Source organism: Podarcis liolepis (genome assembly GCF_965112155.1).
Source record: "Podarcis liolepis genome assembly, chromosome: 2".
Classification (NCBI taxonomy): domain Eukaryota; kingdom Metazoa; phylum Chordata; class Lepidosauria; order Squamata; family Lacertidae; genus Podarcis; species Podarcis liolepis.
Window position 1 is genome coordinate 119,579,195 of NC_139555.1, and position 13,986 is coordinate 119,593,180.

Here is a 13,986-nt window from a genome sequence, read left to right on the forward strand (position 1 = left end):
CCTCCACCAGAAAACATTTAAAAGGGCATTGGATGTGAATCAGCGAAAGGCCTGGTTAAAAAGGAACATTTCGCTTGGCACCTAAAGGTGTACAATGAAGGTACCAGCCAAACCTCCCCGGAAAGCATTCCACAAATTATGTCCTTGAGGAATCCCCTGGAATCTTTGTGAATCCTCTAAGCCCCTCAAAGAGGCATCCATGGAAGAATCCACTTGGAGAATCTATATAGAAAATAGGAAGCAATTTTTTGGATACTGTAGCCCAATGGAGAAATTCACTGACACAGGAAATAGTGAAGAAGTGTGCATGCACGGGACACGGGTGGCGCTGTGGGTTAAACCACAGAGCCTAGGACATGTATGATCAGAAGGTCGGCGGTTCGAATCCGTGCGTTTGTTTGTTGTGTTTGTTGTGGGGGAGTGTTTGTTGTGGGGGAGGAAGGGAAAGGAGAATGTTAGCCGCTTTGAGACTCCTGAAGGGGAGTGAAAGGCGGGATATCAAATCCAAACTCTTCTTCTTCTTGAGCTCCCGTTGCTCAGTCCCTGCTTCTGCCAACCAAGCAGTTTGAAAGCATGTCAAAGTGCAAGTAGATAAATAGGTACCGCTCCGGCGGGAAGGTAAATGGCATTTCCATGCACTGCTCTGGTTCGCCAGAAGCGGCTTAGTCATGCTGGCCACATGACCCGGAAGCTGTACCCCAGCTCCCTTGGCCAATAAAGCTAGATGAGCGCCACAACCCCAGAGTCGGCCCAATAACAAACTTAGTTGGTCTACTGTTAGGATTTTTTTAAATTTTGTTTCAGCTGCTAACTGAGACACTTTTAAAAGACACATCACTTCCAGAATCAGAGGCTGCATATCTCTGAATGTCAGTTGCTGGGATCAACTCTATTGCCATCAGCTTGGGTGGATCCCAGAAATGTTTGATTGGCCACTGGGGGCAACAAGATACTGCATTGGATTAAGCTTTGAACTGAACCAGCAGCAGGACTCTTCTAATGCTCTTGTCAGCAGCAAAGTTCAGGCCAAACTCTCACTCACCACGTGACCCATGTCAAACTTTGGAGCAGCAATTTGTTTCCTCCAAAACATGTTTATTTCCAACTCTGCTCCTGCCCCTCAGGCCACACAGAGACTTCAGGTTGTTGCAGAGAATAACTTCCTTCCCCTTATAATTATCAACATCATAGTGATTTATTCTGCCTTGTTCCTGAGGGAAAAGTTGATGAACAGAAGATCACCTGTGTCAGAGACAGACTGAGTCATGATTAAGAGTAAGGGGGGTGGGATACATCTGTGTGAGGTTTAATGGCTCTGAAGCTATCGCTGAGCACTACCCATATTGGATAATTAAGAGTTTTGGGGTTTTTTCTGATGTAGCTGGCTATGGGGGAGAGAGGAACACTCACAAGAGAGGTGTAGCAGTCAGTCAAAATGAGATCCCAGATGCTGATGCTGCTCATTTTGCTTGAATCCTGTGGAAACCTGAAGGCAAAATGCCCCTTGAATCCAATCCGGGAAGGAATCAAAGCACAGAATTATTTCCAGACTGGCGACTTCCTCATTGGTGGGATAATATCTCCAAATTTGTTTGGTCTGCAGCTTCCATACATCTTTTCACAGCCCCCATCAACCAGGTTTAAACAAGAGTAAGTAATTATATGCAGAAGGGCGTCACGTTTTTCTCCTGCACCCCAATGGCTCCTGTTTACTAGGGAAATAGTCCCCATTTTAGGGGTGAGGACTCTGTGGTCTTCCAGATATTGCGGGACTGCAGCTCCCATCACCCCTGATCACTGGCTATGCTGGCAGGGGCTGAAGGGAACTTGAGTTTCACACCAGCTAGTGGGTTGCATGTACCAAGACGTGCTCTATTTTTACCTTTTGTGCTGCTGTGTTGCTTGCTGAAGAACACAAGTGTATAAATGAACCTGATCAGGCCTCAAAATAATTCACTGAATGATCACACCTGCATTCATGAGATGAGTGGGACACTGGAGAAAATCCTACTTTGTGTTCCTGGTATGCAGGTGTAAGGGAAATAGCATTTTTAAGCATGTGGTTGTTCTTTACAGATCACATTAAGAAGCCAGCACAGTTATTGCAACCCCCTATAACACATGTATCTCTATGGAGAGGGCTAATTAACCAGTGAGCCTATTATGTATGTACATTAAGGTTACTTCCAATAACATATACTCTAAGTGTTGTGTTTGCTGTTCTTGTTAAGTTTATAGTGTTACTGTTGAAAACCAAAACAAAACATATTTAAACAAACAAAACAGAGGTCTTTTGTGCTGATATTTGGGAGGGCATTTGATTCCATCCCTTCCCCTGTCTGAAATAACCTCCCAGAAGATATCAGCAGAATTAGGGTCTGCGACTGCCATTGCAATGAGATTGAACAGTTCCCAGAGGGAGAAATATGAATGACAAGGAAACTATCCTCCTGGATGAAATGTTAGTTTAAGTAGACTGAAGAAAATACACCCTTCTGATTGTTTGTTTTGCTGAAAGACTGGTTGAAACTGACCTTTCTTAAATAAGAGCCCAATCCGAATCATGCCTATTGAAGATAAGCCATACCAATCAAATAGAGCTTCTAAACAGACTTAGCTCTCCATTGCAGTTGGCTCTTTATGCAACTCCTTGGAAGCAGCCAATACGAGCCTTAGCAGTCATGTCCCCATATCTCTCACACATTCGGAACGAAGAATGTCTTCTTCATTTTCGTTCTTTGAAGATGTTTGCTTCTCCTCTTGAGAAATCCCTATATTTTAATTCTTAGGTGGCGAATGGATTTTCATCTTGTAAGAAGGATATGTCTCTTTTTAAAGGAAATTCCAGTGATTTCCACTCACACACATAGTCTTCCTGCTATGTGTGTATGGCAGCCCTAATGCAGACCATGGTTTTGGGAATCAAATACTATTTATTTTCAATAAGTGGTGAATGGTTTGACACTTTTTATTTCATTGATTTCTTACAGATTGCCATTTAGGTTCTACTGGCACATCTTGTCCTTCTTGTTCACCATCCAAGAGATCAACCGGGATCCCAGGCTCTTACCCAACATCACCCTGGGCTACAGCCTCTATGAGAACTATTACAATGCAAGGATCACTTCCGACGCCATGCTAGACCTGCTTGCAGGTGGGGAAATCAATATTCCAAACTATCGCTGTGGAAAATGGAATAATATCTTGGCTGTTCTTGAAGGAGCCGATTCCATCATCTCCAAAGTGATTTCAACCACGTCAGGCATGTACAAAATCCCACAGGTATGAAGGGTGGGGCATGGAGGGACACAAAAGAGGTTCAGCAGCAAAATGAATTCTCATTATTGTCAGCTGAGTCAAAAACAGTCATTAAAGAGGGAGAAAATCCTGAGCTATGTTAAGCTAGATAGCTCAGTTGGTTAGTGTGGTGCTGCCAACGTCAAGGTTGCAGGCTTGATCCCCGTATGGGACAGCTGCATTGCAGGGGGGAAGACAACATGAACCTCAGGGTCGCTTCCAACTCTATGATTCTATGGTTTTTCAACACGGAGACTTTGCTACGGTTGCAACTGCCCAAAGTTTCAAAGTAAAACTATCAGCCCCAGGCAGCAAAATAAATTAAACTAGCAAAATATTTGTTAGGTATTAAATATTTCAGGCTAATCCTGTACTTTGCTCTGAAAATGAAACACTATACTTTTTCTTCCCCACTCCAGATCAGTTATGGCTTTGTATCTGGGGTTGTTGATGAGAACACCAAAGTCCCTTTTGTCTACCGTACGGTCCCCAATGAAGAAGTTCAGTACACAGGGATTGTAAAGTTCCTCCAGCATTTTGGATGGACGTGGATCGGCCTCTTTACTCCAGAGAATGAGAATGGAGAAAGGTTCTTGAGTGCCTTGACATCTCTGATGGCCAGCAATGGAATTTGTGTTGCCTTTTCAGTAACAATACCAGACAGGAATGAACCTGGGAGGTTCACACTAAGTGAATTAATTGCCCTACGGAGACAGACCAATGTATGCCTTTACTATTTAAACAGTCATTTAGCACTGCGTACCCTCATGACACTAGAAGAAGTGCTTTGGAAACAAGAACTTGGGTCAAAAGTATGGCTCACAACAGCTTTTCAAGACATTGACATCAATTTGCTTTACGGTCCCAAGAACTTGAAGTATATCCATGGTTCATTCTCCTTTGTAATGAAGACCAAAATAAGGAGCAAACGTGACTGCTGTAAATCAGAGTACCATCTTTTTAATCTGTTTTGGCAAAAAGCATTTAGTTGTTCATACTCAAAGCACGTCCTCTCTGTGAGAGGTTGGACAAGATGCAGAGATGTGGAGAATCCAGAGGTGCCGTCTGAAGAGGAGCTGCAGACTGTTCTGTCTCAAGACAGCCACAGAACATACTTCAGTCTCCAAATCATGGCACATGCTTTAAATGTTGCCAGTTCATCCAGATCAAAGCAGATGTTGATGGCGGGTGGAGGAGACCAGTTGGCATGTCAAAGGCTACAGCCATGGCAGGTATTTCTTTTCATTTTCTAGAAATTGAAGTTCTTTCTACCAACTGTACAATAATCCAGCTCCTGGATATATAGTGTATTTCGTAAAATATCAAGGTGGTCTACTGCAATAAAAAACATCAAACCATATAATAAAACCATAAGAAGCAAAAACAAGTTAAAAGCAGACGTCCCTCCACCTGGAGGGTGTCTGTTTAGTCTTGCCAGTAGGAGAAGTTGTGGCACAACAGGAGTTTTGAGTTCCAAGGAAGCAGGGATGAGGCATCTAAAATGCTCTCTAAGTTTGGGTGTTTAGTCCTCCATAAATTCCAACGGGGCCAGGTATGCCAGGACTTTTGAGCTCAAAGGGAGAAGGGATGAAATGTCCAAAATGCTTTGAAATGCTTTGAAATTCTGGTGTTTTCCCTGTCATTCCAGCTTCACACTTTCTTAAGAGAAACCCGGTTGTTGAACACTTCCATGGGCGGACTGTATTTGGGTGAGAATGGGGAGCTACCAATCATGTTTGATATTGAGAATTGGGTGGTGCTTCCCAATGACTCTTGTGTTAGAGTGAAAATTGGGAGTGTAGAGAGAGAGGAATCGACTGACTTCAAGCTCACCATTAACCCAGAAGCTATTGTGTGGCCCAAGAGGTTCAACCAGGTAAGAGCACCTTTATTCCACATGATACACATGAAGATCTAGTATTCTGTTGAATATTTCCAAGAGGAATTCAAGTATAATCTTTTGGAAGTTTGGCTGATGCTTTCGTTATAATTAATTAAGCAAATTATTAAATGTGCATAACACTCTTCATGTGCAGATACACACACATGTATGTATGTATGTATGTATGTTTGTATGTATGTAATTTTTTCATTTATTGTGGGAGCCTTTTTTGTGGAACCTGATTGAGCTGCACAATATGGTCCATGGTAAATCCAGCAACAGAAAAATTCCTGTGGTCCCCGCCTTCCCTGGATGCCCTAAGCACGTACTTATTTTGCTTAATGGTAAATCCAGCCCGGCTCTGCAAGATCTCATGAGAACATCGCAGAGCCCACGCAAGAGCATCCTGGAGCCCAGTGAGCAATCCAGAGAGCTTGGGAGTAAGGCTGCTTGGCATGCCAGTTCCGGAAGGTCAGGGTGGTTGTGCAGGAGCCGTTCCAAGGGCCGAATTCGAGTACAGTGGAATTTTGGTTCTTTAACTTAATCCATTCCGGAAGTCTGCTCAACTCCCCAAACTGTTCGAAAACCAAGGAACGGCTTCTGATTGGCTGCGGGAGCTTCCTGCACTCAATTGAAAGCCACAATTCAAAGTGTTGGTGCTGACCTGTAAAGACCTAAACCGCCTCAGCCCAATATATTTGAAGGAGCGTCTCCAACCCCATTGTTCAGCCTGGATACTGATGTCCAGCTCCGAGGGCCTTCTGGTGGTTCCCTTCCTGCAAGAAGTGAGGTTACAGGGAACAAGGCAGAGGGCCTTCTCAGTAGTGGGGCCTGCCCTGTGGAACGCCCTCCCATCAGATGTCAAGGAAATAAACAACTTCCTTACTTTTATAAGACATCTGAAGGCAGCCAAGTTTAGGGAAGTTCTTAATGATTGATATTTTAATGTATTCCTAATCTTTTGTTGGAAGCCGCCCAGAGTGGCTGGGGAAACCCAGCCAGATGGGTGGGGTATATATAAACTATTATTGTTATTGTTATTGTTATTGTTAAAAAAGCAAACACAGGAGGGAGGTTTCCGTTCTACATCAACCATAGGAGCCAACTTCTAGGAAAGTTGATGGGCATTGATTATGTGTTGTGTGGCTTACCTGGGCACCCACAATATTTTATTCAAGTTGGCACCCCTGACATCAAAGGTGCTTTCTTGTGGGACTGGAGACCCTGAAGGGTTCTTTCCAGACTCTCTGAGTGAGTTCCATATGCACAAGTATTGCTGACACTTCCCCTTTAATGTGCCATCTGTTCTTTATGGCTAGACTGTGCCTCACGCCAGGTGTACCAAAAGGTGTCGCCCAGGATATGCCAAGGTGGTTCAAGAAGACAAGCCGGTTTGCTGCTACGCTTGTGTTCCGTGTGGGGAAGAGACCATATCTACACAGGAAGGTGGGTGATGCCACAGGAGATGGAATTGGTTGGGAGAGTATGAATAGGGCAACATATTGGCCAGAAACATTCTGTGAAGATTCTAAAGACATATTTGGATGCAGATCCTTTATTGATTTCTTCATTTTTAACCCCCTCCCAGGAAGTAATTTGAAAGAAATTACTTGCGGGAAGCAATCTCTGGGATGCAAATTGGGTTCAGCCTGCCCTGCCAATAGGGCACAGCTTTGGTTATTTTATACCATGCCTTCTAGGATCAGAGAACCAAAACCACCCTCACAAAAGTGAATTTAAATTGTCTTTAAAATTAATGAGAAATACCAAAAATTTCAATTCATTTAAAAGAGAGAAAGCATGATGCACAATAATCAAAATAATTAGGTGAACATTCCATTCCATTGCATTGTAGAACAATAAAAAATTATGGGATTTAAGCAGGACGTTATTGGATATCCCAGCCAAGGAGTTTGAGAACAGCTGTAGCAGCTTGGAAGCAAAGAGTTCAAGGATATTAAAAATAAATAAATCATAAGTTGTGTGTCCTTGTTTCTCAGTTTGATCCTTTTACATGGTTTGCATGTTTTGTGGTATTTTATTCATTTTGACTTGCAGTTTTTTATTGATTATACATTAGTAATTCTTTATTGTACATGATAAGTGTTAGCTATTTATTATTTGCTGATATTAAATTTTACTGTTTACTATTCCTTAGTATTATTATTGAATATTATTGAATTTTGCTTTATATGATATGTTGCTTATTTTAAAGTTATGCTTTTATTATGACTTTTTGTGTGTGTATTACGTCTGTGATCTTTGCTGTCTATTTTGTTGTTTCTTCAGCTTGTAACCCTTCTTCTGCATAGCAATATAGAAAGGCAGTATACAAATTAAAAGCGAAATGAAATATGGAAATGAAGTAGTGTTACTGCCCGAAAACTATCGCATAAGGAAATGCACCAAAAAGCTTGCCTTTCTTACAATACATTCTCATTTTCTGATATCTCCCATATGAGTGCATTTCTCGACATGTAATAGAATATGTCTGTAAGCAAAGCCAAAGCCATTCCTTTTCTCCTCCTCAGATACAGAGCGTTGCACCAAATGTCCAGAAGAACAATATCCAAACAAGGACCGAGATCACTGCATTCTGAGGATTATCACCTTCCTATCATATAAACAATATTTGGGGATTATGCTGACATCTTTGGCTCTCTTCCTGTCCTTAACCACAGGGTTTGTTGTATGGATCTTCATTAAATACAAGGAAACTCCCATAGTCAAAGCCAACAACAGGGACCTCTCCTACATCCTCCTTGTCTCCCTCCTGCTGTCCTTCTTGTCCTCCTTCCTCTTCATTGGCCGTCCCAGGAAAGTCACCTGCCTCCTTCGACAAACGGCCTTCAGCACCATCTTCTCAGTTGCTGTATCTTCTTTGCTGTCCAAAACCATCATGGTGGTGCTGGCCTTCCTGGCCACAAAGCCAGGGAACAGGGTGAGGAGATGGTTAGGGAAAAGTCTGGCCAACTCCATTGTCCTTTCCTGCTCCAGTGTCCAAATGGTCATTTGCATCATTTGGCTGGGCATCTCTCCCCCATTCCCAGACTCTGACAAGCATTCCCAGGCTGGAGAGATCACCCTGCAATGCAATGAAGGGTCTGTTGCCATGTTTTATGCTGCCCTGGGTTACATGGGCTTCCTGGCTGCCATCTGCTTCACGGTGGCTTTCCTGGCCAGGAAGCTGCCTGGGGCCTTCAATGAAGCCAAGCTGATCACCTTCAGCATGCTGGTCTTCTGCAGCGTTTGGGTCTCCTTTGTGCCCACCTATCTGAGCACAAAGGGGAAATACATGGTAGCTGTGCAGATCTTCTCTATCTTGGCTTCCAGTGCTGGGCTTCTGGGCTGCATCTTCATTCCCAAATGCTACATTATTATGCTGAGGCCTGATCTGAACACAAAGGAACACCTGGCCACAAAAACTAAAGTTGTTGTCTGATTCTTTACATATTTATAACTGTTTTCCACCACAGTAGTAATGAAACACACAGAGTTGCCTTGGGAAGGAATGTATCTCTTTAGATAAAGTTTGCTCTTCATTTTTCATTCATCTTTAATGATGAAAGGGAATCATTGAATCACATGCCTGGAGAGTGTCTGGACTTACAACTTTTAGGGATAACCCTACCTGTAGAGTTACACGGAGTGCAGCCTCCCTCTTCATAAATAGTTATCTTTCTCTACCATATCCAGTTTGTACTTTGAAATGACTCACTTTCCTTTCTTCCTGAATTCATAACCAAAGCCTAAAATATAACTTAGTGTAACGTGAAATTCTGCTTCTAGTGAAGGAGGTGAGGACAGGTGACCCCACCTAGGCCTGAAATCTCCGCAGGCCTCAAGACTTCACCCGAGGCCTCAAAACCAAATTTCCCCTTTCTCTCTTCTAAAAATCCACAGCTTCAGCTTTTCTCTGCTCTTCTCTGCTTTCTCACAAGATGCTGCTGCATAGGCAAAATGTTATTTTTATCAGCACGAGAGAGCTTCAAGAAGCTATTGAATAGACTCTATCAATGCCAAGAATAAGCAGGCCTGGGAACTGAGTCTTATCTCATCTAGTTGCAACACATCTTGGACACGCTGAACGCAAGGCTCCTCAGCCCCCTTTGCTTCTCATCCCCCTTTCCTGGGAAGGTCGCCAAGAGTCCCAAGACAGGAGCTTTCTGTTCATGCTTAGGGAAACTCATGAGGCAAGACTCCCGAGGAGGGGTAGAAGGGGGAGGGAACTGGAGGGGAATATATGCTTTGTGCAAATGGCTGTGAACTTGTGCTAAGCTTGTGAGTTATCACGCTTACTCCTTCTATCAGCCCGGATGGTAGTAATAAAGCTCTTTCTCTGGATCAACCCTTGAGTGTCTGCTTGACTCCCACTTCCCTGTCCCGGGCGCAATGCTCTTCCCACCCAAAGGCAAAGCCTGAAAAGGCAAACTAGTATTAAAAGCAGCAACTGAAAATGGGAATCTCACTTGAGTTTATTAATGCTTGAGGGAACCTCCAGAAGGCCCTTGGAGCTGGACCTCAATATCTGGTCTGGACGATGGGTGTGGAGACACTCCTTTAGCTATACAGGACCAATGTCATTTAGGGTTTTCAATGTTGGTGGGAGTGAGAGAGGCACCACGATAGCTGGAGCCAGAGACAATGATGGAGAAGAACCACCACTTGTAAGTAAGAAGGCAGGTGAGTGGTGGTGGAATGAAGGCTGGTTGAGATTGTTGGGTAGTCCCCACTCATCCCCATGGACCAGACCTCTCACTTATTTGCCCTGAGCTGCTGGAGGGCAGGATGCATCCTTTTTGTCTCCCTCTCTTATTTAGCACCAGCACTCATAGACATCCAATGAATCTGAAGGTTGGGAGATTGAGAGCAAACATAATGTTGAATCATGCAGTGCATAGTTACTTCCCCCAATGCCAGTCGCTGGTGACCAGTGCCTGGCAAGTTCCATTGCTTTCATGCCCTGCTTGTGAGCTTCTTAGCAATGTCTGACTGGCCACTGTGTTGCAGGACTAGATGGGAGTTTGGACTAACCCAGCAGGGCTGTTCTTAGCAAAGGTCAAGCGAAACCCGTCCCCGAAATTCAAGTGACTCATGTTGCAGTTTGAAGCCACATCTGCGATTTGGTGTAGACATATTTTCCCAGCTCTGTCCCTGCCCCTTAAACCATATAGATCTAGGGGCTGCGTGCGTCCACGCAAACGTTTTAAGCGGGGAGCGGTCATTGTCCCTTGAACCATGTAGAGATCCCAAGAACTTTCTTCCCCTTTTAATTATAAAAATGATAGTGATTTATTCTTCCCAAAGCTCTAGAGAGATCTCTGGCAATTACCCAAACATCAGAAGCCAAGGAAGTCCAAGGTTATACGTATCACACTGTGCTGGAGGGTGTTGACTTCTTCTGATTAACTGGCTATGGGGGAGAAAGGAGAAGTCAAAATGGAGGTTTAGGAGGCCAAGCCAGAATGACTTCCCTGCTGCGGCTTCTGCTGTCACCTCTGCTTCTAATGCCCCATCAAGTCTTGACGCGCAGCGTAAATTAATAATGCAGAGTTTTAAAGAATAAAAGCTTTACTAAGTTAAAATAAACTTCTTCATAAACTACATGGTTCCAGATAGTTTGACTCAGGTTACATACTGACTCTGCTCACAAGTGAAGCAGAAAGACTCTGATTTCTTACAGAGAGCACAAAAGAGAAACTGGCTACTTTGTCACATGTCAGAGTCACCCAACAGTTAGCAGTTAGGCCTGAATAACTTTAGTAGGCCCAAATGACTGTGCAGTCCCAGCACTTCCCAGCCTGCTTTGCTGACTCTGCTCTTATGTGTCTTTGTCACATGACAAATCTGTGGGAAGCTGAAAGCAAAGAAAATGAAGCGCAGAGTTACTCGCGGCCTGGAGACTTCCTCTTTAGCGGAATCATATCTCCAAGAAGCTTTGCTGTGCAACTTCCATATAACCTTTCCCAGCCCCCAGTAACCAAGCTTAAAATGTAAGTAACAAAATACATTGTGGATATCATGCTTCTCCATCACCGCTTCAATGGTTCACTTTCACAGGGAAATAGTCCTTATTTCAGGGATAGAGAGACAATGGCCCTTCAGATTCTGCTGGACTCCGGCTCCTATCATCCTGACCACTGTTTGTGGAGGCCGAGGCTGATGGAAGTTTTTAATCTCTTTTCCTTTTGCTCCTTTTGGTCTTCAAATAAAAACATCTTGGAGGTCCCGGGCCACAGGGAGGTTGGGCTGGCCTCAACCAGAGCCAGGGCTTTTATGGCTGTGGCCCCGATCTGGTGGAACACTCTGTCACAAGAGACTAGGGCCCTGCGAGAGTTGACATCTTTCTGCAGGGCCTGCAAGACAGAGCTGTTCCACCAGGCCTTTGGCCAAGGCACAGTCTGACCCCCTCCTTCGGTAATCCTCACAGGATTCTAGCTCAATGGTTGCCATTAATTTGATAAAGACTCTCCTCCTGAAGAGAGGGGAGTGGTTGTGGGCGGGAGCCCGAGCCCCGCCTCTAGCAGGGGGCGTTAGCCCCCTGCCTCCCACTCACCTGGCTGGCGCCCACGCCCATCGGCAGGCACCCAACCAGGTGCCTCCGAGGGCCGTGTACAGCAGCCTTAATACTGCGGCGCCAGCCCCTACTCAGCCTCACTCTTGGTTGACCCGTCGCGATGGGATTGGTTACAGCTGTGAGGGTATTGGCGGCGAGTCCTTTTGGGCTCGGGTGGCGGTTAAGAATTGGAATAATATGTCATGGTGTCGAAGGGCTAGGTGTGGCCATCGCCTATGCCTTCAATTTTTGGGTATTCCGTTAAAGGTATCTGGCCGTCGTGTATTCTGTCTGATGCCTGCTTGCTGGGAGGCCATGGCACGACCCTCGGTGACATCAGGGGAGAGCCTATAGTTGGAGTAGCATCAACAGGCTCCACCTACTGGTGAATAAACCCCCCTTGTTTCAGACTCACCCCTCTCTGAGGGGGTGGAGTCAGCTGACGTAATCCAATGCCTAAGCCAATACCTTTTCACTTGCTGTAATCAATAAAGTTGTAGCCTTTTCTTGCCCATTAACCTTATATCACGTGTCCTTTTGTATTTATTCCACTTTGGGGGGGATCGGGTCCTCAAACCACATGTAATGATTTTAGAATGCTGTGCTACTTTTATTGTTGTTAACCGCTCTGAGCCTGGCTTCGGCTGGGGAGGGCGGGGTATAAATAAATTATTATTATTATTATTATTATTATTATTATTATTATTATTATTATCCATGTCTTTTAAAATTATAAGCTTGAGGACATATGCTGTTTTAGGAATGCTATTTGTAAGCTACAGTGGGAGATTGGCCAAAGAGCAAAACAAAGATGCTACAAATAAACTGAGGCCTTTGTGCAGTTGTACAATTGTAGAGTTGAATGTCCCCACCCCTCTGAATCTTGAGTGGAGCCACAGGTTGTTGTTGGAATTAAAAAATAATCTGCATGCCAGATAGTATTTTCCTGAGGGCTGCAGTAAACTCCACAAATATTATTATTATCATTATTTATTGAATTTATATACCACCCTCTACCGGGAGGTGTCAGGGCGGTTCACAGAACAAAATCAAAGTATAAATATGAAACCACAAAATACATAATCAAAAAACAATGCCCCAGTACCCCCCCCCCCACACTGCATAGGCAAGCAGTTTCCTCTCACTGCAATTCCAGCTAACCATGTGTATGGAGAGAAAAAGGTCCAAAAACATTGCCGTCAAAGTTCCCTTAGCTCACTTGTGATGCGGAAGAGATAGATAATTGGCAGTAGACCTCTTAAAGTTTCTGATTCCCAATTCTTCACTAATAGCAATTGCGGAGTTGCCCATTGTTGCTTGAAATCATTCCTGTGCCAGGCTCTTTGATCTTGAGTTAGACTGCATATTACTCATAGCTGAATTTCCTAAGCTGCTTAAGACGTTGTCAACTGAATTGCTAAAGTGCAAAATTAGCTAAAGTAGAAGAAAAGGGACATTAAACTAGCTACATGAAGGACATAGATAAAAGGTCATATGGAAATCTATAAGGTTGTTATACATAGTTTTTGGAAGAGAAATATTTTTGGCACACGAGTTTTGATGAGGATCAAAAGTACAAGTCTAGGAGAAAACTTAGTACATGGAAGGACATGACTGAAACTTGATATTAGGTAGTCAGAAACAAGCCAAGCCAGACACCTCAGTTTGATCTTATTCTTATTCTTATTCTTATTATCTTGTTTATTAAATTTCTATTGCGCCCGTCGGCCATAGATGTCAGGATGGTTCACAACATAAAAATGCAATATAAAAAAGAAAAGAAAAATAAACTAACCAATAATCCCTCCACCAGAAGACATTTAAAAGGGAATCGGATGTCAATCGGCCAAAGGTGTACAATGAAGGTACTAGCCGAACCCCCCTGGAGAGCAGGGTCTCCAGTCCAACAAGAAAGCACCCTTGATGTCAGGGGTGCCAACTGGAATAAAATACTGTGGGGATCCTGGTAAGCCATGCCCCACATAAATGACCACATGATGCAGTGCGCACACACCATTTGGATGGGAATACCCAACAACTTTGTAGGGTCCAGCCCTACTGGAAGGATTTATTTTATTTTGTTTCAGCTGCTAACTGAGACACTTTTAAAAAGCAATCACGTGACTACCAGGATCAGAGGCTGCATATTTCTGAATGCCAGTTGCTCGGATCAACTCCAGAAAAGAGCTGTTGCCATCAACTTGGGTTGGCCACTGGATACTGGATTAGATTTAGCTTTGAACTGAACCAG

The 13,986-nt window shown here is 43.9% G+C and overlaps 1 protein-coding gene across 1 annotated transcript; it reads left to right on the forward strand.

Moving 5' to 3' along the window:
- Nucleotides 1-1,435: 1,435 nt before the first annotated feature.
- Nucleotides 1,436-8,621, forward strand: LOC310700950 (vomeronasal type-2 receptor 26-like; the record flags this gene model as incomplete). The annotated part of the gene is made up of 6 exons (XM_083490907.1): nucleotides 1,436-1,650; nucleotides 2,991-3,282; nucleotides 3,717-4,529; nucleotides 4,946-5,173; nucleotides 6,499-6,625; nucleotides 7,711-8,621. 6 exons carry the CDS (start codon nucleotides 1,436-1,438, stop codon nucleotides 8,619-8,621), a joined length of 2,586 nt encoding a protein of 861 aa, XP_083347033.1.
- Between the last annotated feature and the right edge of the window lie 5,365 nt (nucleotides 8,622-13,986).